This window comes from Corvus cornix, chromosome 1 (genome assembly GCF_000738735.6).
Source record: "Corvus cornix cornix isolate S_Up_H32 chromosome 1, ASM73873v5, whole genome shotgun sequence".
Lineage (NCBI taxonomy): Eukaryota > Metazoa > Chordata > Aves > Passeriformes > Corvidae > Corvus > Corvus cornix.
The window spans coordinates 102,125,737-102,152,681 of record NC_046332.1 but is presented as its reverse complement, the minus strand read 5'-3'; the positions used below and the strand labels follow the sequence as shown (position 1 = coordinate 102,152,681).

Genomic DNA, 26,945 nt, shown 5'->3' with positions numbered 1-26,945 from the left:
GGCACATGGTATCATTTTTGGGGATGGTCCTGTACACAGTCAGGAGTCGGACTTGATGATCCTGCTATGTCCCTTACAACTCAGCATATTTTACGATTCTATGATTACTTCCTCTTTTGAATACAAATGAACAAAAAAATCCCAAAGAACCTACCCAACAAAAAACCCCATTAACTTCTGTACAGGTACTACTGTTGAATTTTAACTTACAAATGAAACTGAACAAGATGTGAAATTGAATATATATGGTAATTAATTTTTATTTATTTTTAAGAGTTCAACATCCAAGAGATTTTGAAAATTAGTTTGTTAAAATTAGCTTGTTTGGTTTGTTCTTTTTTTTAAAATATATAACTTAGTGAACTAATAAATCTGAGTCTTATGTGGACAGAAAGGAAAGGCAAAGGCATGAACATTTATTATTGACAGAGAGGTGCTTTTCTGGACCTCATATGCACCTACAACAAGGGATTTGCTGAAAATGTGAAGCCTCAGCTGCAATAACCACAAAATGGTGGAGTCCAGGATCCTGAAGAAGTATTTTCCTTAAATGTCATTAAGAAAAAACAGAACCAACCATTGGATTGTTTGTTTTGGATGGTTTTTTTGTCCTTTTTATAGAACTAAATCAGAGCAAAGCAGTATTACCAGCTGTACTTACACTGTTGTCTGCCTCTTATCCTACAAAAAAGACTGCTATAGCAGGCAAAAATGTGAGAGATCATAGGTTGGAAAAGACCTCCAAGATCATCAAGTCCAGATACAACAAGTTAACAAAATGCAATTTAAAAGATTTTTTCCTTTCTGATATTTTTGCTGAAGATATCCAATTGTCAAAGCAAATTTAATTCCTCACACATAATGAGATAATTTAGCTGGCTGTGATTCATCCTCCAAGGAGGACCACTCTTTCCTCTCCTCTTTTCCATCTGCTTCTGCTGAACTGATGCACAGTGCATCTTTTCTAATCAGATTAATCTTTCAGATTCAATGAATCATGAGAGTAAGATGCTTTTAGGAGAGAGCACATTGCAAATGCTATAGGGAACAGTGAAAATCATTTCTGAGGAGCACAAATGCTACTTATGCGAAGAGTTAGGGCTCCCAAGTCTTCTGCTAACTTTGGTCTCATGAAGTGATATTATTTAGTGCTGCTGACAACTCAGTTGAATAGGACAGCTTGATGTTACAGGCTTCTACACGGAATTAATAAAAACCTGCTAAATTAAGATTTGAGACAGCTGTTAGAGAGCTTCAACTTTTGAGATGAGAGTGTTGCTTTCCACTGGCTTTACGGAAGTGGGATTCTTTGGGGGACTCTGCCCTCAAGGGTGGCACTGCCAGGGCCCTCTGCCGGATTCCAGACGTAGCCTTTTTAAGCTCGTGTCTGAGACTGCGGATTGTGCTGTTTATCGCAGCCACGCATGCCTTCCAATCAAATCCACTTTCATTTAGATCAAAGGATGGAAAATTCTCTTGAAGAAAGTCTAAAAATAAACAAATATGTAATAGTGAGTTATCAATTATTTATGCAAGCTATATACTCTTTCTGGATCTAATTAAACTAGAGCAAGTGCATGCTACCAAACCAGGACAGCTAGGCATATTACAAGCCTTGAAAAGCAAAGCAGGGCAGATACTGTTTTCCCTCTTTCTGTTAGATTTGAAAATGAGTAAAAAAAGGTCTAAGCATAAGAACAAAATATGAAAACATGACCATGTATGTGGTCTTGATCCTTGAAGTGCTGAATAACTTCAGCTTCTAATGTGGTCAGCTAGCGAAGAAAAACCTGGGCCTCCATTTCAGAATGACCAGTATTAAGCAGGACCAAGCACTCCTTGAGCACTCTGACAACTATATTCACTAAAATTAAACACAGCAATTCAGCATAACACAGGTGTAAAGGAAACACAGGGACAGAAAAACTGCGAGAGCTCATTCCTTACCGTACTGCAAATAAGATCAGTAAACAAATACTTGAGTTTGGTAGCAATGACATGAAAAGGGTAGGACTATGGTACCTTTCACCCCTTCCATGAGTAAAATGAGTAGTTTAAAATGAGTAGCTTAAAACCAAAATTAAAATCGGTTTTTAAAGTTATTGAGGAGTGATTGTCCTTCTGAGCTGAGCTGAATTACACATTTTCTCTAAGCAAACCTCTAAAAGACTTAAATAAACACTAAAAAGGAATTCTCATCTGTAATTTCAAATCAAAGGCAATATTGCTTCTCCTTCTCTGATTAACATCTAGATTTGCCTTCACAGTAGAAAGGTATAGCTAGTAGACATTGTGTCAGCTTTGTTCTTCCATATAACAGCAAAAATCTGAGTATCATTGTTTACAGTTAGTATTTTAACTTGTAGTTAAAAACCTAGAAACCCATTTTGCCAGAAAAACTTTCGTCTGAAGGAAGAAAATAACTTGAAATAAAAACCTGTGCTCTTGCAGTTCACTCTGCTCCAGGAGGAGAGGTAAAGGGGAGAGTAAGTGTGCCTTATGATGCTCCTGGTATAAACTATGCTGAGAAAGGATACACAAGCTGTTGGCTGAAACAGCAGCAGGCTCTTTTTACTTCCATCCCCAACAGTAAGTTCAAGAATACTTGGCCTCAGAGGAACAGCACAGAACTGGAATTCCTACAAGGTCTACAGAGCCTCTGAGCATGGTCCACAAAATGGCTTTTAAAGTTACGTCTTTTCTCTCACCAAAACTGACCAATCTTTGGGACTATAGTAAGGCTATACTTAGGGACCCTTCCTGCTCTGCAGGGTAACATTCAGGGAGCTGGTGCTGCCATCCAGTCAGGCTGTGTTCAACGAAACAGGGCCAGAGACTATCCTCTGGCCCCAGAGCCAAGTGACACGGCCTGGCTGCAACCACAACACACAGGATTTGTCTCTCATCTGCTCTGTGGCCTACATGGTGTTCCTGCAGCCCTAAGACACACTTAACAGATCTTCTGAATGCTTCTTAAGCTCAAAATGTCAAGAAAGAAAATACATCTACATGCCTATATAGACATTTAAGTGGCAAAGTTTCCCAGGCTAATGGTTGCCATACTGGGAATGGTTTCTGGCATGCTCTGTCCCTCAGGCTATGCCCAGACATTACCCCAGAGGGTGTGAGCCACAGCTCCATTTTATTTAGCATGAATGCTGTACCCTCAGAGGCAGTCCTTCTTCCCCAGTTCTCTCCCCCATCCCAGTGGGTGGGGTGGGGGAACAGGACACAGAGGAAGAAGGTGAGCAAGCAGCTGTGTGGTGTTTAGCTACCTGATGAGTTAAACCACAACAGTTGCTAAATTCCACTTCATAAGCTCTCCTTGCTTCCAATCTCTACATGTGGCTTTTTTGCTCCAGAGCTCAGTTATGAATTCCCTGCTTAGCCCAACTTGTCTCCCCGTAACTCTCTCAGTTCTCCTAAGCATCAAGATGGACTCTGATGTGCTCGCAGAAGGCTGTCCTTAAAGATCTGCCAACTTCCATGAGCTTCTCTCCTATTCAGAGCTGTCTCTCACAAGCTCCCATCTGAGACTTTCCCAAATATGTCAAAGTCTGCTCTCCCAAGATATAGAGCCTATATATACTTGGACCCTTCTAACTCTACTCAGGACCTCAGGGCCCACAGTTTCATAATCTCTACAGGCAATGCCACCACCAATTATCACACAACAACCCTTTTTGTGAAGGGAGCCATAACCTGCTGTACATGACATCTCTGCTTTGTGCTTCATCTACACAGCCCCTGTATCAAGAAATTATCTCTGATGTCCTCCAGAATCCTCAGGGATTGCTTCCATCTCCCACTGCATTGCCCTTTCAAGCCAATGTCATGGCAACTGACTTTTCCCATACAAACCAGGTTCATGAGCTGAAGAATTTCTTGAGCTCCTAAAATATAACTTCATCTACTTCCTCCTAATTTGTTCCACTGCTTGCAGAAATGCCTGTAAGAACAGTTTCACAGACTAATTTCTGAAGCTCCATGCTTTGTTCACAGGATACAAAGTTAATACTCTTATTAGTTTCCCCACATTATGATTTAACAGAGATTTTCTTACTTACCTCTGAGAGCATTAATTTTATTGGAATCCAGTGGGCTCATGCCACGATCAAGACTACCATACACGTTGCTTTTCACCAGCACTTCTTCAGGGAACATATGACGAATTAGGAAGCGAGCTGACAACTCTGGCCGTGTCTTCCCCTTAGCGACATAAATGACTGAGAAAGGCAACTGAACATTGCGCCATGGGCTCCCAAGAGGTTCTAGAGAAGATGTCATGAAGGGAAGAGAGATATTTTACTCATCCAACACTGACCATGCTTCAAAGCGGCTGTATTAAATCAAAACTAACACAAAATGTTCACCCAGAAACTGCCCTCCTTACTTGGAACGACCAGACCAAAATCGTAACACTACGGCTAATGCTAATGTGAAACACATTGCAGACACATGGCCAAGCAGCCAGAAAACCCTGCCTGGTTTACAACCATGTAACAGTACTTCTGATCTGTCTTCAGCAGTGCAATCTGCATTATTAATGATTGCTTTCTAACTTGTTTTCATCTCATGCGAAAAGATGATGCTTTTCCAAGTATGTAAGTAAATAAAAGTTCTGCTATTTCAGTGGTGCTTAGATCCTGTAAGTGGAAACAGAAAAAGAGTGAATATTTTTTAACTACTTCCACCTGACTTCACTGCAAACATCAGTAAGAAAAAATGCAAGATTTTTAGTACATAGACAGGTCTGTGGGATCTGACTAACAAATCTTGGGTGCAGGAACAGAGCTGATACAGCCCCAAAGTGATCCCAATCAAATAAATTACTTCCAAGGGCAACTAAGCCCATTTTCCTTGAGGGTCTCTAAGCATCACAAGTGCTACATGGATTTTTTTCCCAATTCATTTGTATATTGCACACTTTCCTTAAAAAAAGTGAAAATATAAAGGCTGCTTTAAGATTTTTATTGCCCTAAAGAGTCAGTTTTGCAGAAAGGTGTGCTTTTTCTTCTGAAATTGCAATACCATTCATTAGCTATTCTGAGCTAGATTGCTTGTTTAAGGCAGAATATCTACCAAATAAAAGAAAAAAGCCAGGGCAACTGAATGGAGTAACTGAAGCTGAACTTCCCAGTGTGAGAGTGGATATGCATTATGGGTCACTGGTAAATGCAAACACAAATTCTGTTAGCCAGATATAACGTTCTTGCTCATTCTCAAAAAGACTTACTATGTATACACCAAGTGACTGCCTCAAGAGAAAAAGAGGAGTCACATAGTTCAGAAAATCCCTTTACTATACAATTATACCTACAGTAGCATCTTCTGCCTCTCACTGACCATTTAAAATGTAACAAGCAATTCCAGGAAACAGAAATTTCTTAGTTTACCCATTGGTTCCAAACACTGTTGTTTCTTGACCGAAGATATGTGGAAAGCTTCTGGAAACTTATCCAGTCCTGAATTCTGCAATGTGTCAGTTGTGGAGCCAGTCATTTTCTGAGAGTTTTGAGAATTGTCTCCACTATCTTCTTTATAATTTAAATCTACCCAATGAGATGTATCAGGAGCATCAGTCACTTCTTCTTTTCCCTCAGCTGTCTCCTGAAACATTAAATGAGGTTAGTACATGTAGCACTGAGAGAAGCCTACCAGTTTTCTAATTAGTGTTCCAGCTTACTTCACATTTAGCATAAATTAGATTTCAGATATTTACAATATAGTTATGCCTGAATTTCTATCATGAAAACCACAGGTGGAACAGTTAGTAAGTATTGAAAGATGTGCACAGAGCATTTTAGAAGCAGAGGTAAATGGAGTTTGAGGTGTTTTGGGAGTGATGTTTCAGTCAATATAAAACTGAAATGCATGGCTGGATATACCTGAAAAAAAAAAAGCAGGTGAAAACAAGTGCTACCAGCTACTTGTTTAAGCTCTCAATCAAATTTGACACTACTTCTGGGCAATGTTTGCAGTGCTTTCCTTTTAGTATCCCATGCCTGAACGTATCTTAACTGAACTTTGGACACAGGACCAGGAAGAGGCAGAGCAAGAGAAAGGCATATTCCAGTATTCCCAACATGGAACCAGTGCTGCAGTCAGCAGGCCTGCTCTGAGCAACGCAGAGACAGAATCCAAGGAATTTCCAGTTACAGCACTTGTACCATGAGGAGGTCAAATAATTCATCTGAGAAAAAAGCACAAACTTAATACTTAATAAATGATCACCTTCGGTGAACTTGCTGAGTTTGCTTTGGTTTCAGAGCGTAAACAGCGGATCATAGCATTGACATTTGTGATACAGGTCTTCCAGTCTTTTCCATGCTCGCTCAAATCATAGGTTGGAAAGTTGGTTGCAAGAAACTCTACATATAAAATATACAAAATGCTTTAAGCTTCATGACAAAGGCCAGTATTTAGAAGTATCCTAATTTAGAAACAGAGAGAAAGCTAACTAATGCTTCATGTTTCCTGTTCTCCATTTACAAGCTTCAGACTTCCATTGAAAAATAAAGATAATAAACTTATATTTTGAAACTAAGAAGCACTATGAATTCAAGATGTTCTGTGATACTTTTTGAGATGTTGTGAATAATGCTTTTATTATATTAAACATTTCCTGCTAGAATTAGAGGAAATGCATGATTTATAGCACTAACTTTAAAAAAAACTCCAAAACCACCACCACCACCACCCCTGTAAAAGAACAGAGACAGGGTAATGCTGTTGCTGCAACTATTTCACATGGTTTATATAATCACACTCAATTTTAACCCTTTAATACGTACGTGCCATGGGATCTGTGTAAATGACTTGACATTTATTAAAAAAAGCCCCCTCCATCTTCACCATTTCTCAATCAAGAGAATCGCACGTAAGAATGTTTCAAAAACACCAGTTAATGTTTGTCCCAGGTATACCATGGCCATAAACCAACCCAAATCAACCAAACAGAAAATCACTGACAAAATCCATGGCACACACAAACACAAAAATAAACTGCAATTAAAAATTCAGAGATAGCAAGCATGAGTGATGAACATGATGTACATAAAACTAGAAGAAACTGGAATTGTTTTATCCACATTGAAGAAAAATGAACATTGATTATTACAAAGCAGGACTTTCAAAACAAAAAGATATTGTACGGTGGAGCACATCCACTATGGCATTTATGTGTTCATCAGCTGTCAGACAATGATTAGCCAGAAACATACAGAAAAGGGCTCCTCGTAAGTTCAAAACTTCGTTAAGCATGAAAGAAGTAAAACTGTGCATTTTGAAAGGTAACATACCTCTTATTGCAGCAATTTTGTTTGGGTCCAATGTCCTGCGCCCTCGTGCACTTGCTCCCATAATGCTGCACAATAAAGTCTTCTTGGGGAACAAGACACGAACCAAGTGGCGCGCTGCATACTTGGGTTTAGTCTTTTGCTGAGCCTTCAACAAATGGTTTCCAAGAACTTTTACATTTCTTGCTGGGTCACCAACAAACTCTTTTGTAAAACATAAACATTCAAAGAAAAATATTTAAAATCTCAAGCAAGTTGTTAGAACATTTTTTCAAACTCTTTCTCTTGACTTTCAGAGTATGTTCTCTACTACAGTTAATTCTACTATGTATTACTGCTCATCTTTGCTCTTACAAAAGCAGCTTTAAATTGGAATGGTAGCAGAAGTGTATTTTTGATTCACATTAACCACCAACATAACTAAGTGAAATCAAAACACCCAAGAAAATACATTAAACAGCCAATTGTCCACAATGTTCACACTGGCCTATTTTACATGTGCAGATACCATGTATGTTTTCAAGACACTGACTCATGAAGAGTGGCATATCCATACATAGAACTGCTAAATCACAGATTGTTCACAAATTTTTAGATAGACAGCTGAGTATTTCATCTACTATTCATGCCGCTCTTCAGCTGTACAAACTTACTTTTTAGGCCAAAAGCAATGAAAAAGTCATAGCTCAGCCTTGCACATAACTTGGGGCATTTACACTTTAAGAAGACATTAGTTTTTAATACATGGTGCTATGTTATATGTGTATCTTTATTATAATGCAAAGATCTATAGAATTCTTCTTTTCCTATGGAATGAAGTATTTTGAAAGAAAGCAAACACTGCAGGCTTTGAGTATAGAAAGGATTTTTCATGGATAAAATCCCTCACAAGAAGAAAACAGGTATTTGCTTCACACAGATCAGGTAAGCTGCTTTCTTAAAACATGCACACAGGTATATGACTCACTTAGCTTTTGTGGCAATCTCTTTTTCCTCCTCCAACACATGGATAGCATGCACACATTGCTTGTGAATTATACACAGGTTAAAAAAGGTTACATTACGAGAGAAAAAGAGCCTAGAGTTAAAAGAATCCAAAGCACCTACTGTAAATCAAAGTTTGTGGTAGTACCAGCCATTTCTTTTAGCTTTTGTTTCTGACTATTTCTCGCAAAGGAACTCACCAAAGTTAGGATTGATGAAGACTGAAGAAGATGGTAGTTCTTCACTAATATTCACATCCTCAGATGTATTTCTGTAGTTCAACTCCACAGCATTATTTTCATTACTGGGCTCAGATGGTGCTGGTATTGATGGGGATGCCACTGGTGAAGATGCAAAGTTGACAGTACTTTCCACAATACTGGGAGCAAGATTTGATTGTGGTGAAAGGTCAGGCATTCCATTAGTTGCTGTGTATGATGAATGCAATGAATGTGTAGAAACTATAGTGGGGAGTGGTGGGCTCTCCCTTCCAACAGGCTGCTCAGGCTGCTGAGATTCAAGCTGGAAGCTCTGCTGGGCATGTTTCACTTTGGAATTGACTTGAACGTGGCCATTTTGTAAAGCAACCCTTACAACTGGGCTATGCCCTCCCTGGCCTGATGAAGAAAGATGAAGACTTAAATCCCTTTCCATGTGTTTTTGTACTCTTATTTTTCCTGGGTGTAGATGACTGGAACTTCTGTATTTAAATCCAACTGGTTTCTGCAAACGTAATTCAAAAAAACAATTAAAAGGTTAAATTAGACATAGATTAATTTTGGTTTGGTTTTTTTTAACAAACCAGGAAAACCAGATTTTAGTAATTATACTATTGACCGCACACTCTTCCTTGAAGTAGTCTCTGTCACTTACTGAGAGTTATCAGGTTTTAGCCTTCCCTCTACTTTCTTCTATTCTCACTTGTAATTGCAACACTATGAATTTATCTTGTCAGCTTCAGTGTTTCTCAAATTTTTTCCACCTGGGGTGGTGGCAAAATTACTTTCTAGAGCTTGATAAAAAATTAAATAGGCAAAATAAAAATTAAATTTTTTCAGTCATTGACCCAGTCGTTGGCTGATGAATTTTCAAGGAATGTATCCACTGCCAAGCTAGCTTCCTTTCAAACAAGAAAACACCCAAACACTTTCTCTTCTTTCACTTGTTAGCTGAAAAATTAAACATTCAGATCTCATCTACAATGAAGATTCCAAAGAGCCTGAGACAGACAAACTGAGAGATGGGCTACGTTTTCCATCACTTCAAGTACTTTTAATAAAAACCATACAGCATGCATTCTAGTTCAAAGCACAAGTCACTGAGCAGAAGCCACCAAATGTAGATGAGATGTGGATTTTTCTTATTTTGTTTTATTTTTGGTGGTTTTGTTTGTTTGTTTTTTAGAGAAATCTCATTATAGTTCACCCTTGTAATTTCAAAAAACCTATGATCTTAAGGAAGTCTTATGTCTCTGACAGCCTGTCTGTTTCCCCAGGTTTGGAGATCACCTAATAAAACCAAGTACCTTTACCAAGAACCATTCCATTAGCCCTTCACAAGGACAGCAATGGTACAGCTATAAAAAAACCCAACAGCATTCCTGATGGTTTTAAATGGCAGAACCTAAGAAAATAGCTGGCAGGTTGCATCTTACTCTTGATAGGGATAAAAACCTTCAGGGGGGAAAAAAAAAAAGGCCAAAAAAAAAAAGCGGTGCAGGTCACTTTTAACCCAAAAATCTAAACATTAAAGCAGCTGCCATCCCACATATCAGAGGGGAGGGTAAAAGCACAGGGTTCATTTGTAGGTGACAAGATCAGTTTATTCCCTGAAACTTGTGGTTTTCCATGTGTGGACAGCACAAGCTTGGAGTTGAAAACAAAAACACATACCAGATAAAACCTAGTATCCCACTGATATCTGACAGGTGTGAGAAATTCAGCTTCATCCACCCTTAAAGCAAATGGCCTTACTGTTGTCTTGACATCTCCTGACAGTAGAATCATCTCTGCCACATTAAAAGCTTGGCAACGTTGTTGACAAAAAAGTCATTATGGATTTTATGATCTTTTTCAAAAATCATCTGTTATGTTTTCCTTTTAAAGATCAATGTTAGAAGTACTAATATTGTGTCTCCTTAGGTAACAGTAGATTGACCATTTAGGAACAAAATGAATACTGTGTACTCAATATCAAACCTTGTTAAAAATGTTTAAAAGGGAGTTTTCATTAAGAAAAATAATAAATTTTATACTGTAATGGATATGACAACATACTGCTGAGATCTAAAATTCAGTAAGTCAATTGAACCAACCTGACTGGTGCTTAAATTCTCTTCTAACTGCAGAACCCAATGAGACAACACATCACATGTTGCAAAGGTGCAACAGCAAGATACTGAAGTTTAAGATGCACCTACACAATTCACTTCTGTTCATGCCAATACAAATAGAATTTTACAGCATCTATCACAGCATCCTGAATTTGATGGGGGTCACTGCCAATCTGTGGCCACCAGTCAATAACAACACAGGAGACCAAAGCTGGCACATAGTCAGAAATCTCAAGTAATTGAATTGAAATAGATTCTAAGTCTACTAATTTGCTACTAATTTTAATCTTGCTGAAAGGATTGGGTTTTTTTAAATAAGCATCAGAGGAAATGAGAGAATTAAATCAAAAATAAATGCCTTAGGTCTTTAATACTCACAGGTTTGAGCAACAATGGCTTTATACGAGTATGCTGCATTTCCGAGACCTTACGATGAAGCAGATCAAATTTTTTATCCAACTTCTGAATGGCATCATACATGGCCTGTCAACAAACATAAGACTGAAAACAGTACTGTTTCACAAGAACCCAACCTAAACCTGAAGAAACCCAGAAAGTCAATTAAAAGCTGAACTCCCTCCCTAAAACATAGCCAACCTCCTTCCACAGCACTGCTGAATGCTTAAGGAGACTTACATGACATTAACACTTGGCTACAAGCCACTTACAAATTGACTTCCATTAAGCATGTCCTGAATGACTCAAGTCACACAAGTGCTCACCTGAACAAATATGGGATGCTTTTAATTTTTAGTGCATCTATTTTCAATTTTTCCAGTTGCTGCTTCAGAAATCAAAAGGAAAGAACTCACAAAAACAACACTATCAGAAGTTTTGGCACACCTTTGGCAAGCAACATGTACTTTCAATAGCTGGGTGTGTATCACTGCCATATCTCTCCTGTTACTGTGAAGTTCCTCCCAATAACGAACTCTACATTTTGTATTAAAGCTTTTAATATTTGAATAGTATTCTCATGAAAAGTTCAGAGAATATGAAGGAGATTAGTTTTAATTTGAAAATATTGTAGTTATGTGGGCAACTAACAAGCAAACAACTGGAAAGGATCAAGTCACTGGTTGTCAAGTTTATAACACAACTCTTCCTGAAGTTTAACTAAAATTGTTTAAACGTCATTTCAGATATAAAGGTAAAAAAATACCTGGCAATAAGTGAGGATCTCCATAAGAGGATTCTCCTGATATCCAGTATAGGAAGCTTCAGATAAAATGCTCTCCTTTTTCATTAAAATAATAATATATTAAAAAAAAAAAAAAGAGTGTAAGGTACTAATATATACACAGACTTAGGATATCACATTAAGCAAGTAAATCCCAACTTCAAATCTCTCATGTTACTTCAGCCTACCCAAAACACGCATCCCCAAAGCAGCTTTTCCAAGTCAAACAAAAGAAAATTAACTTACACATTCATAGTCTGGTTCGTACTCATAAATTATACTGTCACTATCTTCATATTCTTCTTCCCTGGTTCTCATCTGGGAAATAACATAAAGAACATTCAATGTTTTGAAAAATTAAAATAATTCTCCTACAAATCCAACTTGAACACTTTCGGTTGTAGCTGTAATTCCCTCCTTTGTCTACAAGAGGGCCCCAGAAAACAAGATTTGACACAGTCATCTTATTAATGTACTGGTGTGTTCAGGAAACTTTCCTGTCTGACCATGCAGGAGACACTCTGGTGGTCACCCACAGACTGTAACTGCTGGGACTGAAGCCCCTTTGCAGTGGGTGGGTCAGGTGCCCTGCTTGACTCCCTACACACTCTACTTTCACAGTCAGACAAGGTTTCCTTACCAGTTTGACCCCGGGTTTGCCATAGCAGAGTCTCAGAACTCTGGTTTCTTCAAGTAATTTTAGCAGCGTACAGGAAGAGAATATATATATATATATAATAACATGCATTTTTATTTGCTTATTCTAAGGCAGAACTTCCTCATCTAACTATATGTACTATACAGCCAAGCTTATGCAATCACAGAATCACTTACATTGGAAAAGACCTCTGAGTCCAAATTATGAGAATTCAGTGGGTATAACTGAAAGCAGAAGCTGTACAAATTTCTGGAACAGGCAATTTTCTCACCGCTTGAAAACTGCTTTCAGCCGGGAAGAACGGCACCACCAGCTGGACAATCCTGGCATTTTCCTTGTACTGGATGGATGCTGATCCCATCCACCATACACCACGGATTTAATGCGTCTGCTTTGGTTTTTTTCCCTTTTAAATTTTATTTTTTTAACCAGTCAGGTTTTATTTTAGAAAAGGCAGTCTGGGGGTGGTAGGTGATGCTTTTGTTTTGATTACAACAGGCAGAATACAATGACTGGCAAAATTATGGATATTATTCTGGGAGTTACTGAAAAACACCTGAAGAACAACAGAGTCATCAGTCACAGCCAGAAGGGCTTCAGGAGGGTAAAGTCCTGCTTGTCAAAGTTAATTTCCTTTTATGACAAGCTGACCCACCTGGATGATCAAGGGAAGTCAGTTGATGTAATCTGTTTGGATTTCAGTGAAGCTTTTGATACTGTCTCTCACAGGATTCTTCTGGACAAGATGTCCAGCCCACAGCTGGATAAACACATCATGGGATGGGTGAGCAACTGGCTTGTGGGTCAGGCACAAAGGGTTACAGTGAATGGGGTGACATCAGACCGGGGACCTGTCACTAGTGAGATTCTGCAAGACTCCATCCTTGGCCCTGTGCTCTTCAACATCTTCATAAACGATGTGGACACAGGATTGGAAAGCATACTGAATATTTTGATGACACTAAATTGGGAGGAGCTGTTGACTCCCTTGAAGGCGGAGAGGCCCCAAAGAGAGATCTGAACAAATCAGAGGCTGGGCAACCACCAGCTGTATGAAGTTTAACAAGGACAGTGCTGGATTCTGCACCTGGGATAGGGCAACTCTGGGTGTACAGACAGACTGCAGAGTAGGAGGCTCAAGACTTGCTAGAAGCATCCACGCAGGGATACCCTACTTGTCTTCAGTGGGATGTCATCAAATCATCACACAACAGTGAAAGAAAAATGATATTCCAAATAACATTGAAACTGGCCTCAAAACAAAGGGCTACTGTTTGGTGAAACATACCACATTGTGTTCCACTACAGCAGGAGAAAGTCGTTTTCTTTTATTACGCAAAAACACAAAATCCATTTTTTCAGGGCTGTGACCATTTCCTCTCTGCATCATTGCAGAATGGCTCATTTGTGAGGCTGTTTGATCAGCAAGCACTGGCAAGCCTTCGCTTCCTGGGAAAGTGAAGCGAACGCAAAGCACATCAGCAAGTTTCCCACTGCATTAAACATTTCACTACAGTAAAAACAGGCACAGTCACCCTTTTTTTTAAACTTTCAGACTGCTTGATTATTTGAAATTAGTTTACCAGCATTATTATCAAACAGTTATTTATCCAATTAATTTAGATCAGAAATGATAAATTCAATTTCATATTGTTTTTTTCAAACACAATGGTATTAAAAAAGGCAACAGTAAAAGTAATACTGACTGTGAGCATAAATGGCTAAGAAAAAAACAAAATAAAAGATGTTCTGCAGCATGCATGGAGAAATAAAGACCTAGATCTCTATCTGCGTGATGTTGAGCTTGCTCTGACAGCTTCGTATTGTAGGCAAGGTTACAATACAAAAGTAGAAGAAACTAGTTTGGACAGACAGAATGAGATCTGAAGGAAAGGCACTGCTCTACAAGATACCAGTCTAAGATGATGGTTGAATAAAAACAAGCAGAGACAATTTCAGTTCAAAGTTCAATAGTTACATTTGAGATAAACTTGTGGTGTGTTTCACTCATATATCTCACTATACTTGGTTTTAACTAGACAATATCTAATGCTAATACACCCCCAGATAACAAAACTATCTTTTACCTTTTAAGAAACAACTGCACTCATCATGATTAATTTATTAATAATGAAATAACTACTCATGTCTTAAAATCATGGTCAGCAACTCTCTATGACAGCTTCTAGGGCAGAAGTTTTAATTTTGGTGGGTTTTTTTGTTTGTTTTTAGTATCAGAGACAAAACCCAAAGTAAACCATCCAAACCATCCTCACCATCCTCCACTCCCAAATTTGTTTCTAGTCATAAACACACAGAAAATCACAGAATACTCTGTTGTCAAATAGAAGACCAAGAAGACTAAAGGCTCTCAGAAGCACCCAACAATACTAGGAAACAGATATAACTTGTGTCTGTGAAGAGAAATACTGATGGGATTCTCTATAGAGTTAACTGGTTGAATTAAAAAAAAAAAAAAAAATCCCCCAAACTAGAAAGTGCCCTCCCTTAGTTACAATCATTTTCCTCACTGACTTGCTAATACTGCTCCTGGCCTTACTAAATTCTTGTAACAGCTGTGAAGAATTTTTGTCTGGGCCAGTGAAGCATTGGGTAAGATTTCTTGAGAGACTTTGATCTTGCATGTTAATATAAATACAGTGAATTACAGACAACCACAATGGCTACTTACAGCTAATAATTTATCACCCTCAACAACCATCTTGCTATCATCACATATCAGTATCTCCAGTACTAAGTTACACTGGACAGGTTATTTAAAAACCTAATTTTTTAGGCTAGGTTCTTTCATGACATTTATTTTCCAAATTGCTTCCTAATTAATTCCTTTCCAAGTAAGTAAAAAGCTGTCTTTTTAAAACATAATATTTTAGTGAACTCACTATTTATAAAGACTTCTAAAGTAATAACTAAAAGGCACCTCTCTTTAAAGGCACTGCAAAGCAATTTCTAAAAAGTAGCTTTCTAATAAAACGTGTTTTAAAGATACGGGTACCACAGAAAGCACTGAATACCAAAGCACTGAACATATGGCATTAAAACTAGCCATTAACTATCAGATGACAATAAAAATGAACTGTAATTACCATAGGCAAGTTGACCCATGTGGTGAACAGCACTGTTTGCTTCAGAGTTTTGTTGCACTGGCATGCAGCTTTGTGTGGACAGTCCGTTTTCTCCATGGTCCATAATCACTGCTTCATCCTCTTCCTCAGTCTTCACACACAAATAATCTAGCAGATGCAGAAGGAGAAACAGGTAAGACTACAGGCCAGTCTGCATAGCAGATGACAGCTGTAGTGCCTGTATCACATCTCGCATTATCTCAATTGTACCTCAGGCTACTAAAAATTCAGCCTCACCTCAGCATCTAAATGCAAAGCCACTTAAACACAGACACTGAGGTTTTAACACACACTAGAATGGAAGCAGCTTACTGTTCCTTAGTTGGTGGGATTTCTGAAACTGTTCAGTACCCAGTTCTCCCTAAAGTGACCAGCTTCAACAGGAACAGTTATAAGCCAGTAACAAGCACTTCTACAAACTCCAGTTTACATATTCAAGCATATGAAAAAAAGTAGTAATTTGGTCTTGAAATTTTACTTTCATAATTAAGACTTGCTTAATACATTCGAAAAAAATCAGCCTACAAATCTTAATGGTATACTTGGTATTCAGATCAACCCAAACATTGGCTCCCAATGCAATACTGTGCAGAAACACTGAATGGCAAATTGCCAGTACAGATTTTTTCCAATTAAACACACTACATCAAGAGGAAAATGTCCTGGTTTTGGAATAACTGTATTACAGTTATTATTGCTAGATCCAGTGTTTTTGACAAGGTCGGGAAGGGAGTGGAATTTATTTTTGATGAAACAAATTAATGGAAGGAACCATATAAAGTTAGGAAATCAAACTGAAACTCAGCCAGCACACACGCATAATGACACTCTAACTATGCGTAACACAGGCTGTATTTTCCACAGGGTCTCTGCCCTGTTCAGTGCACAGGACGGACTGAGCTCCAAGAATGAATCACAACTCTATGAGTGGACCAGCAGTTTGGGTCTCTACTTTCACATAACCACTCCAAATCCTGCTCTCTTCCAACTTCTCGAAGAGATCAAAAGGTAGGAATGAAGTTTAATTCCACATGTCATTCAGTTTTCCCTCTGGCCAATACTCCCATCTAATTCAAAAGACATAATACAGCAGGGTTTGGATTTGGCTGTCACCTGATTAAGAAACTGATGGTCTGTTCAGAAACACCCATCAACTGCCACACAGTCAAGAGCTTTGTTTACAGCTGTAAACAAAGCCAAAAAGCTACCAGGGGCAGAGCTGACCTGTACAAAGGAGTTTAGCTGAGGACACACACCAGGATATGCTGCTTAGGCTGCCAATAAGAAAACAGTTCCTGGCCAGTTTTCATCAGCTGTATAGAATTAAACAATAGGCTTACTCATGAACTTAATTTAGGTCCAGCTTTTAGCAAAACACTTCAGTAATATTCACTGACTGAAATCATTGCAAGCTAATGTGAGTTATTAGCATGCGCTGAATTATTTAACTGCCTCACAGGCACACATTTTTTTGTTGACAATCATTTAGTATTCTACCTACTTTGGGAGAGAATTAACAAAGAGTTGGTAAAAGTGCATCTGCATCGAAGCAGGAGGGATGAGAATCCTCTCTGCCAATTTCCCCAACCAGGATGCCAGATTAATGCATGGTCTGACAAATGCCCTATTTACAGCTGGGCCTCTGCTGTCCTGCAGTCCTCTTTCTATCCCTAATTAGATAACGCAATACAAATTGTATGTTATTTATGCCATCCTAAAAAGCACAGAATTTACCTGTATATTCATAATCTTTGCCACAGATCTCATGCCTCACTCAAGTAACGCAAGCAAAACAACACTACCTGATCAGCAACTACGTCACTCAAATCTGCGGCAGACAGAGTGATGAGTATAGAAGAGCGAAGATTCTGTGGAACCAGCATGTAGCAAAGATATAGCAATGTCAGAGCAGCTTGATCTGGACTAGAGGAAGGCCAGTATGATCAGAAGTTAGGAGAGATTCTACAAGTGGTTGATACTGAAATCAAAGCTCAGTCTTCCATACCCTCTACCACCCTCCCTTAAATAAGTTTCAAAATCAGAATTTCAACAGTGCAGTGGACTCTGAGCAGAAAGTGTTTCCAAAGCTTGTAGCTACAGCAACTCACAGCTGGAGAATAAACATAAACCAAAGAAGAAAATGCAGAAAGGAAAACCACCTCAATTAAAAAAACCCCAAACCTACAACACATTTCTACGATGATGTGGAAGCAATGCAGCAACAAGCAGTAGAGCCTCTCATTTAACCTCTCAAATGATGGCAAGGATTCTCCTCATCCCCTGGCCTTTAAATTTCCATCACCCTCTCCTGAATGTGGCTGCTTTCACACATGGAAAGGAAATTATTCTCTCCTCAGAACAGCATTTTCACATGGACAGTCAAGAAACTTGGAGATTAGAATACACCACCCATTTCCATGAAGGCTTATTAGTATGACCAGTCACACTGCAACCATAAGGAAAGCAGCTCCAAGAATGTAGACTGACTTGCTTTATACCAACCACTTCTTCCTTTCCTTAATGCATTCTAGTTGCCTGGCTTCTAAAGTCAGTACACAAATTTAAATGCCTTTGCTGTAGATTGACTACATTCATCAGCAAGAGGAATATATATGTGATCAAAAATATTTTGTCTATAAGACTGTTGAGGATTACCTGAAGTTTACTTGTAGAATATTAGAACACAGAACATTATTCACACCTTCACAAACTTGTGACAAGAAAAAATTCCAGCTATTTACCCATAATCTGAAAGACATTACACCTTAGTCCTCTAAGAAATTCTAGATATTTCTGACACTTCTTTAAAGTGCTAGGAATAGAGAATACTACTATACATATATAGCACCAAACAGTATGAAATACAACTCTGACTCTCAGGTAGAAACCACAAACTGCCAAATTCGATGGATTAATTTGTGCTCCTGAAAAAAAAAAAATGAAGCCATCTACATCTTCTGACTTCGACGAAGATGCAACTGCATTTCTTGTGCCAAGTTAGTAATTTATATACATTAACTCACTCCACTGACAGAAAATTTCATGACACAGATATTTAGATGTTTTCGGTAAGTCTTGAAAGGAAATTATAAACTTAAAAAGTGTGACTAAGAAAATATTTTAGGTTAACAAGGCTTTTACTGTGAAGTGGATTACACGTTAGTAAGACTTATTAAATAGGCTGATTATTCCAATCATTGGATCAAGTTATCAGCTTAGGAGAACTCCAAGTTTTTATTTGAAGGCTGAAGTAACAGTCATCTAAAATTAGAAAACATAACCAAACTAATTTCCTTTTCAGACCCACTGCATACTCTGAGTTATATGACATAGGCTATGACTTAGTATTTTCAGTAAGACAGCAGGATATGCTAAAAGCTTCAAGTTCATAAAAAATGTGTATTGTGCATTTTGAAAGACATTTATAGACACAGCAGTAGAGTGAAATGACCATATTAAAAAGCCAAGATTGGAGGTGATCTTTTTAACTTCTAAGATGTTTATGTTAATCATTTAGAATTCTTTCATCAGGAGGTTGTCTTCACTTCTGCACAAAATCATCAGGTAACAGGTGCTTGAGAAATGTTAAAGGCACTTACACCTGAATTATTTGCACCCAAAAATGTACAACTCTGTGTCTAATCCTGTACTATATTAAATTACAGCCTTTTATGCAGCACTGTGAAGCCAAGCATCACCAAGAGTTTATATCCACTAACCAACAGGAAGATATATTTAAAAGTAATTGGGACTTGAAACATTTCCTCTCTTCTTTGGAAATCCTGTCATTTGATCAACATACTGCAACGTAGGTAAAAAGCGTATCTTTTTACTACCACTCTGTCACCTATCCCCAAATAATCCAAGCACTGCTGAAAAGAGCTGAAAGCAAAAAGAAAAATATGAAATCTAGGAATAAAAGATGAATACAACCAAACTACAATATAAACTGGGGCACACACAGACCCCGACCACCAAAGATAGGACACTGACCAGCCACAGACAAATCAATTATTTTCTCTAAAATAATTTAAAGATGGAAAGATATTGATATTAAACATCAAGAAACACTAAAACAAAAAAAAACAAACAACAACTCTTTCAAAGACAGAGTTAAAAAGAGAAACATTAAAGCCCAAAAAAACCCTGTAGCAGCTATGAACTACATACCAAAACAAATCAAGCAAAGCAACACCACCCAAATAAATAAAGAATTTACCTGGGTTGAAACTAAGCCACAAAAGGAGACAGCTAGGCTTAATTTGAATCACTGTTAGATCCTGCGCTATTTATGGCGTGACACTTGCACTAAAATACACAGAAATGTGAACTAACACAAGGGAGAGCCCAAGGACACCAGTGCTTTTCAGGTTTAGTATCATCCCATCACAACTCTAAGTAATCATTTGCCTATTAACTCAATCTCGCTGCAAACATAACTGAGAGTTTGAAGCACATTTCTGCATCCTACGATAATGGGAGCTACAAGCACAGAAATACAACCAGATCTGATACTTCAGCTGAAGTCTGAAGACAAGATAACAGACTTTTTTTCTTACCCCAAGTATGTTTCTATTAAAATACATCACATAAGCCAGTGGAATAAGGAAGTACTTGTACTGAATCCGACATTACCCGATGAATGCTCTCACTTGTTGCACAAACACAAATATAAGTGACTATCAAGTATAGAATGGTAAAGGGAGGTTGATGAGAGAGATGGCTGAAAGCAATTAGTACTAAATTGTACCTCAACCAGTACTGCAGAGTTCCTGGAAGGCTTCTTGCAAAATCACTAAAAACTTTTCACAGAAACCTAGTGGGTTTTGTTCATTTTCTAAGAGTTTGGTTAGACACGCCTCTGTATTTCCACAAACATGATCTCAACACTCCCAGGTGCAACATCCAGCCATGGAAGCTCTGTGTAAGTCAAACTGGATTTTATAAAGATGTTTAAATACTGCACTCAGAAAAAAAAAGTAGCGCTCACCTGAAGTCACATCCTCGAATTTAGCACACTTCTGATGATTTTTTTTTTTTGTCTAGATATGCTGTCAGGAATCAGAGACACCAGAATACTCTACCAGAGATAAAATGCTTAACAACAGCGTCTGAACACTGAAACAGTTAATCTAGAATGCTGTTGTCAGAATTTGCAACCAACTAAGACAACAGAAACTAATGTTAAGCTCAGACAAACTAATTACTACGGAAAGAAGCAAAATAATAAAAGAGGCTTCCTGTGCCCTTATAGATCATATTTGGATCACCGAGATGATAAAATCACTCAAAGTCAAGGTAAAACCACTCTCACACAAAGACCTCTGGTGTTTATTAAGACTGGAACTCATACTGCACCTTTTGATTGAACAATATTATTAATGGCATATCTTTCCTACTGCCAGGGATTAGTACAGGCTAAGTATTTGCTAGGATTACTGAGTTACAGAAAAAGCCAATCAGGAGACCAGAGAATTGACGACAAAAGAGAAAGACCAACAAACACATCACTGTGTATGTTTATGTAATAAGGATTATATCAGGGTGTCATAGATTAGCTCCCACCCTCCTACATCTCAGTCCTACCCCTTTAATTCATGTTGACGCTTGTAGAACTGCACAGTGAACTGGCTATTTCTTAATCAGAAAAGTTCCTTAACAGTGAAGTCATACACGGAGATTAGCATCTGAGCAAGACACAACCGGAACTTCTTTAGAGAGTAGCTCTGTGACAGCAACAAGCTAAACGAGCATAAACTAATCTGAGTCTCTATAAACGTCACGCCTCTGGAGGGCAAGGTGAAGCACGTTAATTGGCAGAAACAGACCTATTTGGGTCCAAAGTAAAAGTGTCTGAAGTCTAAGACACCTAAGCTGTGCTATGCACTGTGTCTTCTGATAGAGAAATCATTAGGTCAGGCCTCTCACTTTAGGAGCACCATTCATTTCTCCCTTACTCAGTTTTTGTACCCGAGTAACTGCAGCGCTGAGGGAACCTGTCAGAGCTGAGACCCTGCTGTTCCACGGCAAAGTCTCCCCAACATTTTGCCACTATGTTCACCCGCCATTTGACGACTATGGAAAGCAAAAGCTTTCCGCTATCAACACTGGAACTGAGCCAACCAAGCTGTAGCTGGGCCACACTACTTCTGAGGAATAACTTCCGCTAGTCCTGCCTCGGGAACACACACTGCCCGGGCACGGCCCCCGCGGCGCGCTGGGCCCGCACGCTCTGGGGGGCGAAGAGGCGCAGCCCCGCCGCCATCAGCCGCGCCGGCCGCACCCCCGCGGCGCGAGCCCCCGCCGGCGCTGACGCGGCGGCGACGGGCAGGAGCAGCAGCCAATGGCAGCGCCGAACCGCGCGGAACGGGCGAATAGCGACGGGCGCGGTGGGCGTGGCCCGCCGGCTCGGCAGCGGGCGTTGGGGCTGTTGCGAACGATGAGGGAGCGTTCCCCGCGCTCCGGCGGTGCCGCGTCCGCCCGCTTCCCTCGGCGGGCGAGGCAGCCGGCCGGCCGCGACCCTTACCCTCCTCGGACATGGCTTGCTGGGGCGGCTGAGCGCGGGGTCCTCCTCCGGCGGGCCGGGCGGCGGAGCGAGCCGGGGCTCGGGCACGGGCAGGTGTGGCCGGAATGCGGCGTTGCAAACGGAAGCGGTTCGTCCGACGTGAGCAAGAAACTGTTTTGGAGCAGTGCGGCTGCGCGCTGGGCGCGGGGGCGCGCCTAGGAAACGGGAGCGCGGAGGCGGTGCCGCGCGCTCCTTCAGCAGCTACAGCGTGGGCGCAGCAGCTCGCCAGGCAGCTCGCCAACTAGGCCGGCAAACAGCCGGTCCGCTCCCGCGACAGCCAGCCTGCTTCCGTAGGAGCTAGCCACCCAACTTGCCAGCCAAACAGCCGGTCCGTTCCGCAATATCCAGCGTGCCACCTGGCCCGCTCCCTCAGTATCCAGCTAGCCAGCTCCCTTCATTAGCTGGCCAGGCCGTTCGCTCCCTCAGCAGCTCGTGCGCCCTCGCAGCAGCCAGCCAGCCGGCCGGCCCGCTCCCGCAGCAGCCCTCTCGTTCCGCAGCAGCCCTCTCGTTCCGCAGCAGCCAGGCAGGCAGCTAGCTGTGGGAGCAGCTAGTCCGTCGGCGGGCCCTCTCCCCCAGCAACCCGCCGAAGGTAGGCTGCTGGGCGCGGCTCTCGAGTTGCGGAGAGTGCCCGGGCTTTCTCCGCGCCCCTCTCGGCTTCGTGGCGCTGCCGCATTTCGTGGTAGCCGAGGCCAGGCCGAGGGCAGCAAGTTCAGGTTCATGTAGATTTCTTGGGCCTCTGCGGGATGCGGGGCTGCCGAGCTGCTCCCCGGGAATCTGCGCGGATGCAGAGCCTGTTGCGTGTGCCATTCATAGTTTGAGGGTACAAGACCGTCTGGTTCTCTTACCACACCACCACATTGAGTTTTGGTGGTTTGCAAAGCCCCCTATTTTTTTGATTCAGGGTTCGGGGTCAGGAGGTCCGGGAGACGCGCTGCCCAGATACTCCGTGAGTATCCTCACGCACTTCCCTGAACTCACAAGAATCTCTTTGGGGGTATATATTCAGGGAGTGATGGGAAGAATCACAGAATTAGGTTGGAAAAGACAAACTTTGAGAACATGCAGCCCAACCTATAACCTGACACTACATTATCTACTAAATCATGGCACTAAATGTCATACTCAGTCTTATTTTAAAACACTTCGAGGGATGGTGACTCCACTGTCTTCCTGAGCAGCCCATTCCAATGCGCCAAATAGTGACACAGTGTAAGAACACTGGGTGTGGGTGGCTATGGGACCTGATCTGCTCGTGGCTTGGGGCAGCAAAGTGCCCTACAACAGCCTGCAGGACCAAAGAAAGTACAGTTCAGCAGCACCATGCAAGGCAAAAGGAGGCCAATCCCTGTGGGTTCAACTAAGAGCCTTCAAAGAAAATGAAAGAGACCTGTGGGAAGTGCTGTTAAGGACATGAGTGAAAATCAGGGAAAGGGGTAGATTGAAGTGAATTGGGGAGGAGCAAGATTGTGGTGGTAGTAGATGTCTTTCTAGCTTTTCCTTGGGATATGTGCATTTGGGATATGTGCATATACATGTGTATGGGGGTCTGAGTGCAGTAATGGGAGTCAGACAGGTCAGAGGGCCCATGTGCCCATGGTGCAGTTTTGGAGTGAGTGCAGGTGTGTGAGTAAATGTGTCAGCACTAACGAAGGTCAAACCGGATGGTCCAGCAAATAGGGAGGTAGTTCCAGAGGGTGTGTTTAAAGGTGGGGTACCTTGCTACTGAGGACCAGGGGAGTCCTGGCTGGGTGCTGGAAAGACCATAGGGCTGAGGGGAGCATGTGTCTAACGGCAAAATCAAAGCGTTATGGGGGATCCTGGGTCCTGGATAACACTGGGTCCAGGAGTCTCCTGAATCACCTACAGCTTGTGCTGCTGCTATTTCAGCAGAACAAGAGCCTGTAAACACGCTGCCTTCTGTAGCTGAAGGAAGGCGGCTTTGTCAGTAGGCTCATCTTGATCAGGCTGCCTGTACTATACATCAATCACAAGATTCTCTTTGTTGCCTTTGTTGACTCTGATTTGTACTCACAGGCTTTCTTTTTTCTGTTCTGATTGTGGTGGCACTTTTGCTGTAACTGGTCCTTTATTCTTTTCATCTTTTGGCTGGCTTTCCATGTGCAAAATCTCGTAACTCTTGTGCAGAGGGACCTGGGGGGATGAGGTGGGGGAAAAGGGGTGTTGCTTTCTACCCCAAGCATGGACTACCCTCCCTTGCTCCTTTCTTTACAACTGCTACCTTCTTGCTGGGGAATGGATAGAGGCTCCCCTTAATCTTGAATTATTTCTGGTGGCTGCTCCTGTCTCAGGGAGGTCAGACCTTGGCTCCACCAGTCTCTCTCTCCTTCTGACTCTCTAATACTCCTTAATGTTTTTTTAATTTTAATGATTTTATTTAACAGTTGTTTCCCTTGCATGGTGCAAGAGATACTATTTTGAAGTGTCTAATTTTTATCAAAGGAGAAAGATCTATCTCCAAACTATTCATCACTTTCTGTAGCACTGTCTTCTGAGGAGTCAGCCCATTCCTCAGTCTCTGCAGAAGTGAAATGTAGTTTTGCAATACCAGCTGGGAAAGGGCTTTCATTTTCAGACTCTACCCAGCATTTAAAATGCGAAGACATACAGATATTCTGGTTCTGTAGTAATGTGTACCATGCTCCTTTTTTTTCTTTCATGAGAACAATAATGGCTTTTTTACTGTAACTTACACATGTAGACTTTTCTGCAAATACAGACTTACGCAGCTCAGCAAATTGTCTCCTGAACAAGCATGTTTTGCTGATGCAGGGTAGAGTCTTCTTCTGCTTCCTTCGTTTGAGCTACACCATCACATGGTGATTCCCAGAAGCAGTTTTAGAAGAATTAGAGTTTTCAGTAGAATTTTACTGTATTGACTTTCTGTGGATTGGATGCATTCTCTCGACCAGCTATATCCTGCTTTGTGTTTCTGCTTGCGGAGTGCTGCTTGATGCACTGATGTGAGCTGCTGATCTTGGAGTTTGATGCAGGAATTCTGCACTGGAGGCAGTAAAGGCTCCAAGTTCTTTGCATGATCCCATACTTGTATGTGTCCGCACAATTTCTGAGTTGTGTTACATGTTCTGGATTGTCAGTTGCCAGATCCATAGACAGAATCTTAGGAGGAATTATTGTATTCATTGAGCCACACCTTCATACTGGAAAGGCTGGTAACCAAGGCCACTGAGTAAATCCAAGCTGTATTTCCCAAGATATGTACTACTATTGCATGATGTAGTTTACTTTTGTAATAAATAAAATGGCTTACCCTTGGGTTCCATTCAATTTCATTATCAGTGGGTTTCACTCCATAAACTACAAATTCCTCAGCCTGAGGTGGCAGACATGTAAACCTTGCCAGTAGTTGAAGTTGCCGATTGCTACTAACTTTTGTTAGTAGCAACTTCTAGTAGTTAGTAGCTACCAACTTTTGTTTAGTAGATTTGTTCTGCCTTCATCTATGTATTTAATTGTGACCTTATAGACAAAATTTTCTTCCTCATTTGGTGGAATTTCTACCACCTGAACCCTTTGAAAAAAGGGTTTCCTCACATAGTCAATAAAATGCCGGCTTCTCCACACTATTGTTTATCTATTACTCAACCAAAGTTGGTTGCATTTACAGTGTGGAGAGGTAGTACTGTTGCCTGAATCGAGAAAGAAAAACACTTTCCAGACAATATTAATATAGGTAATACAAAAAGCAGATCTTTAATGGAAGCTTCCAGGTGGCCCCATGGCTATGGGCACAGGTGGAATCAGGTTTGTACAATTTTTATAAGATAGATTAATTAGTATATCTAACAGATATTGTCCAATTAGAAGAGCAGTTGGCTAGGTAATTTTCCCACTAGGTTCTGCCCCACTGGAGCCCCCTCCTTCCCCCCAATCTTTTCGCCCTACATTTTATTATGTCTATGATGTATGGTGCAAAACAACGTGTCCTTGCTGGACTAAAAAGCAAGACTAAACAGAATCCTAATGTACTAGTTTGAAAACAAACCGGTGGGAGGCACCAAGTCAGAGTAACAATTTAATGGGGAAATCAAAGAAAAGGAAAAAAATAAAAGAAAACACTGGTTCAAACTGACAGTGTCAAGATAAACCTGACTCCCTGTTAGTCAGGGTGGTGGTAGCAGTCTGGTAGAATGGTGGCTGCAGTCCTCTGAAGTGGTGATCCTGTAGAAAAAAGGGTCTGCTGTTCCTTAGGTCCAGTGGTGGCTGTGTAGCTCCTGTCCTCTGGAAATCCAGTGGAAGGATTGTCTCTGTTGTTCAGCATTTCAAATTATATCCATGATGGGATGCTTGGTTCCTCCCTCTGGGTGAAGCATCTCACAATGGGGTAATGAGTCATGAGGCCAGGTGTTGATTAGGCTCATTAACAGAAGATAGTCCAGAGGGAGTTATCTCTGAGTCATGCGGCAGGACAATGATGGGCAATTAACAGAAAGATAGTCTGGGGGGAGGAGGCAACACACTACCCCACCTGATTTCAACAGCTCATGAGGATGGTAATAGAATACACTGCAACCCAGGACACCTAAGAATGTAGTAAAAGGGTTAGCTCCTTGTTCTAAAAAGTAGGAGAAAAGGGTAGGAAAAGTACTAGAAGCTATAACCATGCATTAACAGTCTACAAAGCTACAACTATATGAAAAATGTATAGAAAGCAAAAAGCCTTAGGCATCAGTACAGTCACTTTCAGGTGTTTGTATACTTTCATCTGGTACATTCTGGGTCATGTTTACTTGTAAATTAATT

General features: G+C 40.6%; 1 protein-coding gene across 3 annotated transcripts; it reads right to left on the bottom strand.

The window, feature by feature from the left end:
* Positions 1-107: 107 nt before the first annotated feature.
* Positions 108-22,281, bottom strand: BEND2 (BEN domain containing 2). Of its 3 annotated transcripts, XM_039551006.1 has the most exons (12): positions 22,125-22,281; positions 15,560-15,706; positions 13,741-13,901; positions 12,041-12,112; positions 11,777-11,851; positions 10,993-11,097; positions 8,483-9,005; positions 7,302-7,502; positions 6,235-6,371; positions 5,397-5,610; positions 4,068-4,271; positions 108-1,487 (listed from the first exon to the last, which is right to left on the bottom strand). In XM_039551006.1, the coding sequence occupies exons 1-12, from the start codon at positions 22,135-22,137 to the stop codon at positions 1,255-1,257; spliced, it is 2,085 nt and encodes a 694-aa protein (XP_039406940.1). In that variant the 5' UTR covers positions 22,138-22,281; the 3' UTR covers positions 108-1,254. The 3 variants fall into 3 exon arrangements, with proteins under 3 accessions (XP_039406940.1, XP_039406947.1, XP_019138627.1); XM_039551013.1 differs by lacking the exon at positions 13,741-13,901 and having other exon boundaries at positions 22,125-22,280; XM_019283082.3 differs by lacking the exons at positions 13,741-13,901; positions 22,125-22,281 and adding an exon at positions 20,589-21,748.
* Between the last annotated feature and the right edge of the window lie 4,664 nt (positions 22,282-26,945).